Source organism: Polypterus senegalus, chromosome 7 (genome assembly GCF_016835505.1).
Source record: "Polypterus senegalus isolate Bchr_013 chromosome 7, ASM1683550v1, whole genome shotgun sequence".
Taxonomy (NCBI): domain Eukaryota; kingdom Metazoa; phylum Chordata; class Cladistia; order Polypteriformes; family Polypteridae; genus Polypterus; species Polypterus senegalus.
This window is the reverse complement of record NC_053160.1, coordinates 167,141,306-167,155,149: the sequence shown is the minus strand read 5'-3', so window position 1 is coordinate 167,155,149 and position 13,844 is coordinate 167,141,306. Positions and strand designations below refer to the sequence as shown.

The 13,844-nt window shown below is 36.1% G+C and overlaps 1 protein-coding gene across 1 annotated transcript in view; it reads right to left on the bottom strand.

Annotated features, from left to right (window-relative positions):
* rcl1 (RNA terminal phosphate cyclase-like 1) overlaps positions 1 to 13,844 on the bottom strand; it is a 55,077-nt gene that overhangs the window by 14,393 nt on the left and 26,840 nt on the right. The window contains exons 6-7 of the mRNA XM_039759555.1: positions 11,194 to 11,319; positions 7,976 to 8,132 (exon numbers count right to left, since the gene is read on the bottom strand). Of these exons, the coding sequence (XP_039615489.1) occupies positions 7,976 to 8,132; positions 11,194 to 11,319 (283 nt within the window). The remainder of the gene's footprint in view (positions 1 to 7,975; positions 8,133 to 11,193; positions 11,320 to 13,844) is intronic.

The window sequence follows — 13,844 nt, the reverse complement described above, 5'->3', positions numbered from 1 at the left end:
ACAAACGCTTATACACCAAAAATATATAGTCCAGAAGGGGCAAGAATCTGAACCTCAAGAATCAGTACGGAACAATAAAACAAGGGGTCCAGTTGGAAGCAAAAGCAATAATAATGCAGGCTAGACAATGGCTTCCAACCTCTACTTCATTACAATTCTTCAGTCAGACTTATATTATAAGTCTTATTATACAATTTCCTTTGTAACAAATACTATCATAAGACGCTACTTTTAAGAGGCTGGAATTCAAGACAGGCTTCATCCTTTTGACGTGCTTCTTAATTACAGTATTTTTTGCATGGCACTTATTCTATTTGAAGAAATGGATTTACATTGTTGACATTTTGGGAAATAACCTTTTAATAAAACAGAACAATCTGTTCCTCTCCAATCATGTTTTGCAACATATGTCACAGTATTCATATCTAGCACCCAATCAAACGGGACTGTAAACTGACACAATATTCAATGATTTATGTTTAATTCAAGATAAGCTACTGTCTCATCCAAGGATGGTTCATGCTTTCTAACCAGGCTCTAGCTCACCTCAACCCAGAACAGGATAAAAAGGGTTCAATAAATAGATAGATGAAAAAAATCTAAAATCAATTAATCACAGTAAATACTCAACAAGATGGGTCGACAGTATACTGTATTGCAAGAGTTTAAATATAGCCACCACTTAATACCAAAACAAAATTAATTTATATAGTGGGATACATTTGATTTTAAATGTGGATGGGAATTATGGGAAGCACAACAGTATTTTTAAAGCATATGTGTTCTCCTCCAATCTTTTCTTCTTGTAGCAATAATCACATGTTAAATTAAAGTTCATCACCACCAGGACATTTCAAAGGTGCAGATGCATGCATTTTGTGCAATAAAAAGAGTGATTTTTTAATTACAAGTCCCATCTAAACATTTCAGGAAAGCAGTTATATATATATATAAGGTAGTGGAAAAGCTTTATGGTGCCAGTCAGCCCCTAAATCCATTACCTGAACCCTGGTTTCAGTACTAAAGGCCAGGCAGACATGGTTTCTTCAGTGCTTCCTGTTACTGCATAAATAAAACAAAGATACAGTAGTTCCTCCCCTATCTTTCCTACCTTCACGATACAGTAGTTCATCCCCTATCTTTCCTACCTTCATTAGTTGCCCTCTAGGACTTTCTCTAAGGGCCAAAATTAATTATTTATTTTAACTCCCACTCTTAACTACCAGCCTTTTTATCATATGTGGCTCAAGTCAGGCACTACTAACATTAGATCTACTTTGCAACATGTCCCTTACGTTATACTGATTAATATTTTATATTCACACAGTTTTTAAAAGTTTAAAGAAATATTCATTGGGTACAGCAAACACTATAACATACTAGCTGGCTCAGTCCATGAATGGCTTATCACTTAAGTACAGAAGTAATTAATTCAACAGAGTTCACTGCACGTACAATGCCACTCATAACACTCTCACTCAAAGGAGTCACTCACAATATGTCTTTGGCCTTTGTCACTCATACTAATAAAATACATTGCATTTTACGTTCCAACTGATGTCATATATAACAGACGCCATAACCTAATAAAGGGAACTTAAACAGAAAAAAACAACAGGAAATAAAAAAAGAATAACAGAAGTAGTGCACCAACCACTAAAGCCCATTGACTGTCACACAGAGGGAAGTAGCTCACAGTACAGCCTGGGGGTCCTAGGAAGACAGCACGCACAATTTACAGCCATGACTTTATTTATTTACATTATTTATTTATGTTCTCATTTTGCTACATGAATGATAACTAGAATATTTATTGGAGTTGAAAGAGATTAGTGTCCCTACTAGGACGATCATTTTTTAATTTCCTGTACTTTTTTCTATTTACATTTTCCTTTGTAATTAATAGTGTATGTTTCCTCAATTATCTGTATTATTATTTTTATTCACTTGGTATAGAATTCTCAACAGTTATAATGTCTGTGATGTGCCATCTACTGGAATGAAAAAGGCAATGTATTTTATTACTACATCCAGTAGATGGTGCATTGCAAATGTTAACGCTGAATATTGCGGATGGATAGAAATCGGCTTATATGATACAGTTGTTTGTCAGTACTGCTTTTACAGATATGCATATGTGGCAACAATACATTTTTGCTTTAGTGTGTTTATGTGAAATGTAAACAGACACAAACCCACTAATGGTGATCAAAAGATCTGCCACACACTTGCAAGAGGTATTTTCTGTCATATTAACTGTCATTACATACTTTTAAGTATGCAAGAAGTCTAAATGTGAAACACTTCTATACTATTATCACTTGTAGAAGAATGCTTACAAGTGTGGCAGCTTGCAGCAGCAATGCCACTAAGCTTTCAGGCAGTACATCATCTTATGTACTTTCATTACAGTTCTTTAGTTCTCTTATTATTTGAAATTGCACATACTCTTTGGTAGCTAGTTGTAAATCTGTACATATGCAGTACTGTAAATACTAGGTATTGATGACATCACTCATGTCAGAAAAGGAGTTATGGGTCATGCATTTAAAGTGGTAGAAAGGAGTAGGTGCAGTTTTTCAACAAAGGTGAAAACATAAGAATTCTTATCTGGGTTAAAAAAAATAATAAAGAAAAAACATCCCAGAAAATTTTTACATCCTAGGACACTGTTTTAAAAAAAAAAACACCTTTTCAGCATAGAACCAACTCTGCTAGTAATACTGCTGTCTGGTTTACATTTCTTTTTTTCTCCATTACCAGTGTCATCATGAGACCATCTGCAAATAAACTGAGCAAGTATACTCAAGTTTCACAATTCAAAGATTAAATGTATTTTTGTCCCTCTAAATAAATTACTGAATAATCTGTTTTTTGGCATATTTTAAATTAGAGTTATAAGAAATAAAACTCACAGGATTGCCTACTTGGAAAGGAGGATAAACAATTGTCAAAAAGTTATGCAATTAAACACGCTTTAAGTTTAGTCTGACTATATCCATATAAAGTATAGTGCATACAATAAACAATATTTTCAATTGTTACACAAGTAAGGGGTTTCATATTTATATATCCATCTTCTAAATTTGCTTTTGCATTACAGGGTCAAAGAAAACCAGAAATAATACTGAAACCAGGGTTCCTGGTTTAAGTCAGCCACTATGTCACCTTTTCAACCAAATTCTGAGAAGCTATTAGATATTGTATTTGTAATTTAATAATTAAAATTAATAGCTCCCATAACAAGAGGTAAAGGTACTTATGCATGATTCTAAAAAAAGTCAGAGACAGCGATATGATATACTGTTTTCCACTGTGATAACAACTTAATTGAAAAAGGACTCTAGCAACAAACAGATTAGTGTTTCAAGGTGAAGATATGATTGAGAATATACATACAATTAACAAGTGCAGGGATGTCCACAGTTAAGCTTACACCACCTGAAGCTTCCAAAGAGTCCAGACTGCTGACCCTTACAACCTTATAAAACATATAAATGCCTATACTACAGCTCATATCCTGCAATCACAAAAAAACAAGCCTTCTTAAAACTCCCCAGGATACATAACACTACTGTAGCTTTAGAACTCCCAAACTCTGTAATGATTTTATTTACTAATATCAGAGAGCCACACTAGCTGCAGCAGTTAAGTGAAGTCTACAGACACATTACCACTGCATAGTCTTGTTAGTGCTGTCAATAAACCTGCTCACTTTTTACAAAAGTATCAGCAGTTGCTTTGGATAGTTGTGGCCTTTGCAGAGACTCAAAGGCTGGATTTATGATAGGGCTATAAAGGTTGTCTCAGTGATTTGGTCGATTTAAGAACCTCTGTAAATATGTGCATTTAAATTTATACATTATACTGACTCGCTTTGTGAGCTCAGCTTCGTGTTTTTTGCACCTTTTGGTATATAACTGTGTTTTAAGTACTGTATACAGTAGGTGTAAAATTGCATTTGTTTCTAAGCTTAAGTGAAACTAAACATGCTCTATATGCGTAATAAATACAGGAGTAAGATGTCTAGTAGAGCAAGAATATTTTTTTAGTCAAAAGCAGTAATGCAAAGACATCATCTGCTAAAAATGTATGTGGTCTCAGTAATCTAATGACAAGTGACGTGAGTAAACCAGTGAATATTCAGAAGTTTATCTGTCTATATTTGTTTTAATCTGAGAACAAAATCACCTCATAAAAACTAACTCTATAAATTTCTCAAATAAACTGGCCACAATTTCAGTCATCTCTGCTTAACCCACATAACCTTCTGACATATCGGATGGCTTCTGATAATTGGGTTATTATGTAATTTTGAGTAAATGCTTATTTAAATGTGCTGCACTCCCTCTTTCCAAAACTGAAACCAGCGATGAATTTTATTTTTGAAATTCTATTTAGTTGCACTTTAAAAGGTCCCTTTTTCTTCATTAACTCATCCTTCACCTCTAATCCTTCCTTTTTTGAATACTCATTTTTGCTAAATGTTAATCTCATTTTGTGAGTCATTATCTTGACTATTGAGTATGAAAAGCTTGGCCTGATTTTTGTAATTTCATTAAAACCTTTGTAAGATGCCTTGTGAAAATGCTTACAGTATGATGCACTTTTAAATAAATTTGCTTAAAAGTAATTTAAACACTGACAAAGACTCATGGTTTAGTGAATAACCTTTGTAGCAAAAATACCGCCAAAGTCCGGCAGACACATTTGAAAACACAGTGAACATTTAAACTCCAGACCATACTTGCTCATTATAAGCCTGTTTTATAGGATGCCAGGATCAATAATTTAGAATGTAGCATTAAAGAATATGCTCTGTAGTTTGAGGACAAGTGCTGATGACGCTTGATGTGACATTAAAGTGAACCTTAAATTTTAAAGGTGGAAAACAAATCACCAGCAGGTCGCAAACTAGACATGAACAGCTACTCGGGGCATCAGAAGCTTAGTAACTACATTAGAAATGTGGGATAGAGATACTGCTCCTCCAAGGAGTGCACCCTGAAAATTGTTTTTACTTAACCAATGTATGGCACCAACATACTGACTGGCTGCTAGGAACCTTATGTGCCATAATGCTTTTTAATTTTCTGAAAAAGTTGGCAATAAAAACTACAAACAGCAAATCAACTCATTGCTACAAGCATGCAATTAGAAAGGTGGTCAAATATTTCTGTCCAGATTACATCCCCAAACTGAAACATTCCTCAGGGTATCCTTTTACCAATACTTTCACAAATACCTTTCCTGCTAGTTCGTAGAGATCTTCACCAGAGGGAACACTATTCCTTCTGTATTTAGTAAAAGCAACATACAACTATTGTTTTCAGACATCCAAAAAGTAGTCAAGCAGCAAAGACTGTTCCCATTAACAGAGAAAACACTGTTTCATGGACTATTGCTATATCAGTTCCTCAGTTAAGGTAAGATCGCCATGTGGTTCCACATGTTCAATTGTAATAGTAAGACTTCGTTATTTTCTTTCATAGCTGAAATAAACTACTTTTTAATTTTTGAGCATTTGTAAATTTCATTCAGTGCCTTTTCGTTTTCTTAAAATAAATCTCATAAGGTTGCTCTACCAGTTTTCTATGATACAGATCAAATATTGACTTTATCCTATGATTAGCAGGAAAATTAAAATAACAATACAGAAAACTTGCCGTAAATTGCAGCTGGTGGTCAGCTGATAGTAAAATGAAAAGGAGAGCAGAAGGGTAAAAAGCATGACAGTCTGAATGACCTTTGTGAAGTGGTATGCTATAAAAATGCAAAAGGAAAAGACTTGTGGTGCTCATGTGAATCTACCAAACAAAGCAAACTCAATATGGAAACTTTAAATGTGGCTTCCAGCCACACTGAAATATATCAGAACAACAAATACAGTATATTAAAATTAAAATATTTAAACCTTAATTTAGTGGAAGTCCTAGCTGTAGCCGCAAATGAAGTACAAAAGACAATGCATTAATTTTCACAACTAGACTGCAACAGTAATTTATACAAAGCAATTCAATTAAAGCAATGTTTGCACTCAATTGTTTTAATCATAATTTTTTACAACAAATTTTTGAGTTGCTCAAGTGGCAGCACATGTGCTTGTCAGAGAGAGCTGTCTTATTGATGATGTCCTTCAAAATTTCATGTCTCTCTATTAAAAAAAATATATATATCTTGAGAAGAAACAAGAATATTTCACAGAGATTTTTTCAAGTCTCACAAGACGAGAATATTGCTAAGAGATTTTATCAAGTCCCGCCCTCCTCTCAACCATTTACGGTTAATGGCCCACGCCCATGGTCCTCTCACCTCTCATTCGTGCGAATGCTTTTGTCAGACACAGTTCCTGTGCTCTCATCTCTTATAAATTTTTACATTTTCCTCACTTTAAGTTCCCAATAAAAGAAAACTTATTTCCAAATCTTAATGAAGAATTTCACCCTGAAGGGTTATCAACGGAATACACAGGCAATCCTAGCACTGAGAAAAGTCCAACGAATTTGCATGAAAATTGACGATTGGTTACACGGCAAATTGGTTAAATGCGTATCAATAGACTATGCTGGAACAATTGGTGGTGACTGTGCGGAAAATGAAAACATCAGCTTACAATATCCCATAGAATATCTACAACCGTTAACACCGTCTGGACTTCCACTGGCCAAATTACTGTTGAAAGAAGGATGTATTGTAATGTTATTGCTTAATTTATGCATGAGTGATGTGGTATGCAATAGGACAAGATTAGCTGTATTCGAAATTGGTCGAGCAATTCTAACATGTAAAATTTTAACAGGTGGCAAGAAAGGTTATGTAGTATATCTTCCACAGAAAACATTAGACACCTAAGGAGATCTTGATATGCCATTCGTATTAAAATGTTTACAGTTTCCCATTAGAATACCTTTTACTATGAGAATTAAATCACAGGGACAAACTTTTGAAAAATGTATTAATTAGAGAGAAAGAAACGATATTCATTCAAGGGCAGTTATACCTTGTGTTGTCACGATGTTAACTCCAAAGACGTAGTGGCAGAACCACAAAGTGACTAGCATGTAGTGCCCGCCAAGGGGATGGCGAGCAAAGCGAGCAGAGGTCACAGCCCCCTAGTGTAATGAAAGGTTTGAGCTTTGGACTTGGATTTATCTCTACAGAAATAATTTTGTATGGTAAGATATTATTACAATTTTCCAAAGATTTTATTCTTTGTTCATTCTTTTTCCTTATTTTTAAAAATTGTGCCTGTATATTTTTTGCAAAATTATAGTCTCAAAACTGCAGTCAGTAACACACTTGCCTACTAAGCTATCTGTCACACCAACTGCACAGAACAGGTTATCCACGTAAAGCTAAGCAAGTTTTGACTTGGCCAATGACTAGATGGGTGATCATTTAGGAAAAGCTTGGGTTGCTGCTGGAAGAGGTATTAATGAAGCCATCGAGGGGTACTTACCTTGCGCTATGTACATGGATCCCCAGCGTAGCTGACAGGGATACTATGCTATAATAAACGATTACTGTTACTCAGATTACATATAAATCCAAGGAACTAATTCTTTGTAGTAATAAAAAATCCTGTGGCATCTTTCGAAAAGAGTAGGGTGTTTCCCCAAGGTCCTGTTTAAACTGCCCATCATTGTGGCAGCCTAATCAACCCATGTCTCTAAGTGGCCAACTATTTTTCTCACCTCTTTACCATCTATTAGCTAATATGTGGCGAATATACTGGCACAACATGAATGGCTGCCATCGTATCATTCAGGCTGATAAAATGGCTCCCCACTGTTTATGTAAAGCACTCTGAGTAGGTTAGAAAAGCACTATGCATAATTAATTTATAAAATAGTGGAATATAAAAAGGGTTATTAGTTTATTGAAAATCTCAATGAAAAAAAATCTCAACACCAGATTATTTTGTCAGTTATAAAATGTCTGGCTAGGAATGTGAGGTGGATACTGAATTCCTTACCCTATAAATTTCCTCAAGTAAAATCTTTGCACAATTCTTCCCCAAATCTTCTGGAAGAATAGGAGACCCTTGACCCTGAGGGCTGGATGCCATCTCTGCACTCAGAAATGATCCATTTGTCGTCTCTGCTACTAAAGTCAGACCAAATCCTGGAGACCTTGAAAATATTTAAAAACAAAGATGAAAATGTTAGGAAAAACATTACATATTACGGCATCTGTCAGTGTATACTTTTAACCACCATTTTGTTAAGAATAAACTATGTGCAGTTAACCTTTGTCAAATTCTGCACTCTGAGGACATAACATCTAAAATTCTTTGCTTTTAGCATTCCTTTTATTTATCCATAAACACTGATTTTCACCTACTTGTTTCCTGTTGCAAATGGACAATGATCTGGCCTACTTTAAAACTTATCCTATTTTTATATAAAAGGCATTTAGAGGTAAACACTGTGCAGAACATTTATTATTATTGTTAATGTATATTTGGTCGACACCTTAGAAGATCAGAATACAACCATTTACAAATAGATTCTTACAGTTGAAGCACAGATAGCTTAATTGACTTGTCTAGTGTTTCATAGTGAGTTACAGGCAGGAATTGAACACAGCAACAACCCATCCAGTCATACATTCATCCATTTCCAAACCTGCTTATCCCAAGCAGGGTCGGAGGAAAGCTGGAGCCTATCCCAACAAGGTAGAAACAATCTCTAGACAGGGCACCAACCCATCAAAGGGTGAACACACTAACACACACAAACTAGCAGCTAGGGCCAATTTAGCAATGCCAGCTCACCTAATCAAAGCACCTGAAGGAGAACATCTAAAACTCCATGCACAGAGCACCCAAGATACAAAACACAAGTGAACTTGTTGCGGGGCTATAGTGGCGTTTAATGTTAAATACTTTAGCCACTATCCCACACTGCCTGAGAAAGTGGTAATTGCAACTGCAGCAAACATACAATTGAGGAATATCATACAGTCAAGCACAGAAATTCAAAAACAATAGCACAAAACATGTGTGCTTACCAAACTTAAAAACATAAACAAGTTAGCTAAATAAATTAATTCAATGTAGTGTAATACAAGACATCATAGGATTCCTTTTGTTAGTTCAGCAGCTTTCAGTGTTAGCATTAGCTCACTATAAATGAATGATCTAAACCAGGGGTGCCCATGCTTTTTTGGCTTGCAAGCTACTTTTAAAATGAGCAGGTCGAAATGATCTACCTACATAAAAAATTATATTATATAATATATATACACATACACACTCTTGTATACTACAGTATTTTGATTTAATAATCTTCATGTTGGTAACGGCTGACTCGCATAAATAAGTAGAGCCGAATAGCAATCAAGGAGTTAACACATTTCCTCATGTTTGGGTACTTTTCCTCTGTGAGTAAGTTCCAAAACCGTCCAAGAGTCCCAGACTTCAGTTAAATGTCATCCTGTAGTGTCAAAATCTCATCCTCCACTGTAGAGAGTTTTAGGTGAAACAGTGTTGAAATTTTTGATGCAGGTGAATCACCCTCAACATCTTCCCTAAATGGATACCACTTAAATGTAGTGATTGGCTCAAGTAAAACTGAGTCTTGAAACCGTCTGTCAAAGTCAGACAGGCAATTTTCAATCTGCTCTGTGTAGCGAATGCTGTCAAGTTGTGCACAAGCCTTCCATTGCGTCTCCAGCTCTGACGCGAGGTTTTGGATGTTCCCCAAATCAAGGTGCTGCAGCTTTGAGGACACATGTTGCATTTTTCGTTTGAAAGCATTAACTGAGCTAATCATATTGACCATGGAGATCTCTTTCCCTTGCAGCTGTAAATTAAGCTCATTCAACAAGTTGGTCAGATCGGAAAAAAAATGCCAAGTCTAGCGGCCATTGATTGTTATTAAGTTGCTTGTATTCTGCATGTTTAATGACAAAGAGAAGCTCCTTTTTCTCTGGCCAGGGGTATTGAAATCACAGCAGGAATTTATCCCTAGCCATCTGTCTCAAAGAAGGCCTCTTTATTCATCTCTCCATCTTTGAAGGACTTCTTATGCTTAATGAAAGAGTGACTCACCCAGAACGATGCTTCAGTGTGTCTGTCTTTGTTTTTGAATTCAGCTGAGTGAAAAATTATGGCTATCCGATTAACTGTGATTTTAGTTCCCTCTCCTTTCTCTTCCTCAGATCGCTTTTCAGAAGGAAGTCAGTTTCATAGTTTTTATGAACAGTTCGAAAGTGCCTTTCCACATTTTCCTTCTTTGGAATAGCAATGATAGATTGACAGATCAGACAAATGCACTTCGATTGTGACATTGTGAGAAAAAAAATCCTCTTCTAATTCCACATCCAGCCCATACCCTCCCCAAACAATTTTTTTTTTTTAAATCCCTTCGTTAGTCGATATAAATTGAAAGGCTAACTAGATCACAGCCTGAGTTTTGCAGTAGATCACGCGTTTGATCGTGCGTGCAGGATGACCAGTGTGTTAGAAGAAAAGAGATCTCAGACTGGCTGCCCTGTATGTCAATCAAGTGGCAAATGCCATAGGGAGAATATATAGACTAACATTTAAAAAATGTTTTTTCGAATGCAACACGATCTACCTGCACTACCTATCCTATCTACAGGTTGATCGCGATCAACGTACTGGGCACCACTGATATAAGCAAAGCTTTAAAAATACAGGCTTGAAAACCAGCCAATAGGTCAATGAAAGAAAAAATAAGTTTATTCACGCTGATTTTACCTACACAACATCAGTTTCACAGGCTCTGGTTCAATTTAATGTGCTTCAGTTTGAAAAAGCAGCATCTTAATTAGGAAAAAAATACTTTTAAAGTAGAAAATGGAAGCCATATACTGTAGATGCATGCTTTGCTTCAGTCAGGTGTCATATTTTTTTATGTGCATATTTGTGTTCTACTTATTTGTATATGAACCAGATATGTACTTTGGGACTGATCTCCTTAAAATTTTATGTATTACAGGGTCACTATTTTCATGTGTTAAGATTACAGTGAAATTCTTACTAGCATGTGTTAATCACCACACCTTCCACTGTCCAGCACCATTATCAGCTAGTATATAGAGAATTATATTGCATACTTTTGTTACTGAAAACTACCAGAATAAAATGTCACTATAAATATTTATTGAGACTGCATCTTATAGTAATTGCTTGACGTGAACATTTCAGAAATCACCCATACTCACTTTCCAGAGTTTGCACCTTTCATGTGGTCTGTATAAATATATATATCTGGAATGAACTTGTTCAAAATGCTTCTAGCAGAATCCACCATTCTGTTGGCTATTTGAGGGGATACACGGACAGAATATCTTTTAGAATCACAGTCAAGGAAATACTTCAAACTTCAAAATATCAACCTAAAATATTACTAAATTTTAATGTATTCAAGTTGTAGGCATTCAAAGTAAAAAAGAAACAAAAACAAATTACATTGGGGGAATGTATTGTATGTGTTGTATTTCCCTCCAACTGTGGGAAAATGTTTGTTATACTGTATGTTACATACGCACATACTTTATGTATAAAGGACTGCCCAAAAGTCTTAGGCACTTTAGCTAATTAAAAAAATATTTGAAAATGTACACGCAAAATGTAAATTTACAAAATATAAAGCAATACAATAAGACATTTTATTGTGGTTAAAGAAACTAGCATGGTAACAGACCACTTTCTGAACAACTGAATGAACAGTATAGACTACATAAAACTGGGCAAGGGACAGTCACAATACATACATACATATATAAAAAGGCAAAGCCTTGACTCCCTGACTCACTCTCCAACTTCCCGTGTAGGTGGAAGGCTGAAATTTGGCAGGCTCATTCCTTACAGCTTACTTACAAAAGTTAGGCAGGTTTAATTTCGAAATTCTATGCGTAACGGTCATAACTGGAACCTACTTTCGTATACTGTATACGGCCATAGCGGGCAGCTCAGTCGCCATGTGAGGCGGAGATGCGTCTTGTGTCTCGCATCACCAGCCTCCCATGTAATTGAGTGCCTGCCCATTTAACACTAGAATTACCAGAGCCTACGAAAAAACTCGTAATTCCGTCCCACCTTAAATCGCTTCTTAAAATCGTTCACAGCTCTCCACCAGCGTCTTTTGTCATCTAAATGTGCTGATAAAAATCAGGCTGCAAGCAGCCAGCTATTCCATCCCCCCACCGACTTAGAACGTGCACAAACTTCTCCCAGCTCATGCCTTGATTGATTATCTGGGAGTGAAGTGGAGTTTTAGAGTGGAAAGAATAGATCATTATTTGGAATACAGGCATTTCACGTGTGTTCTGTTTCTACAGTAAAAACACGCGGTCACTGATTACAAACCGCAAGATGAATGAAAGAGACAATATATGTAAAAACATCATCGCACTAATGCAATATTATTTGAAAACAAACAGCGTCAGATCGGGTTTGAATACACGCTGACGCTGTTACAGAAGGCGTCAGCTTATTCAGTGCAGCAGTTTCAACGCGATAGTACATGCAATATGATTTGAAAGCGAACAGCGTCAGATCGGGCGCATATTCAAACCCAATCTGACGCTGTTCGTTTTCAAATAATATTGCATTAGTGCGATGATGTTTTTACATATATTGTCTCTTTCATTCATCTTGCGGTTTGTAATCAGTGACCGAGTGTTTTTTCCCCGATCTTGCCAGTTCGCACATGTTGCTGTATGGTGCTGTTTCTTTTGTACTCCAGGACATGCAGAGGACAGAATAGTACAGAGCAGTAAGTTCAGCGCTATATGCAATCAGACAGACAAACAGGCAGAGAAGGCACTAGATATATAAATAAACAGGGAAGGCACTGTATAATAGATATATAAAAAACAGCTAAGGGGATAGATATATAGATAGGTAGGAAGGAAAGGCACTATATGATAGGCAGACAGGGAAGCTCCTATATAATAATAAAATTACTGTTATTACTATGTAGATAGACAGGGAGTTCAGCGTCGCAGCGTGTATTCAAACCCGATCTGACGCTGTTCGTTTTCAAATAATATTGCATGTACTTAACTATTTTAGAATAAAACATACATTTGATTTCAGTCTTTTTTTATTCAGTTCCATTCTCTCAGTCGCTTCACGATCCCCCCAATCTGACAATGCTGTTTTCACATAAAGACGCTATAACTCAAATGTGATTTATTTGGAGACGTGCTATACTCGAATGTTATTTATATAGGGAAGAAAGTACAATGTCAGGTGCTCATTCAGTGTAATAGGAACCATAGCACAGAGAGATGTGTACACTGCAACAAGTACACATGTCGTGAATGTAGGAAGGGTGTGTGGAAATTGTTAATATTTGAATGTGATGATTTTATATAGCACGGATCGGAAATCAGCAGTTCTTAGCATTGCACCACGCAAGCTGTCGATCAACCGCCTACTGTAACTTGCTTTATTTTTTCTTCACTTATAGTCTAGAATAAAAGTGCACTTGTTTTTTATTCTTGTACACCAACATATGTTCCTGTGTTTGAGCGACACGGGCATGCTCAAAAAAATAGACGTGTAATGCCACGAAAAGTGCATGCAGGCACTTCAGTTCGCAAGCATTGGTACGAGAATGCAGTCACAAGTACGCTGCAGAGCTACAGCGCATCTTTATGTGAAAACAGCATTCTCAGATGGGGGTAGGGAAGGATCCTGAACACGACTGAGACTGAGAATGAAAAGTGAATAAAAAAAAAAAACTAACCTTTACAAGTATCATAAATTACTGGCTGTTACACACTGAAATCAAATGCATGTTTTTATTCTAAAATAGTAAGAATAAGAGCAGTTTACTTCTCAAAACTGAACCGTGTGGGATCGA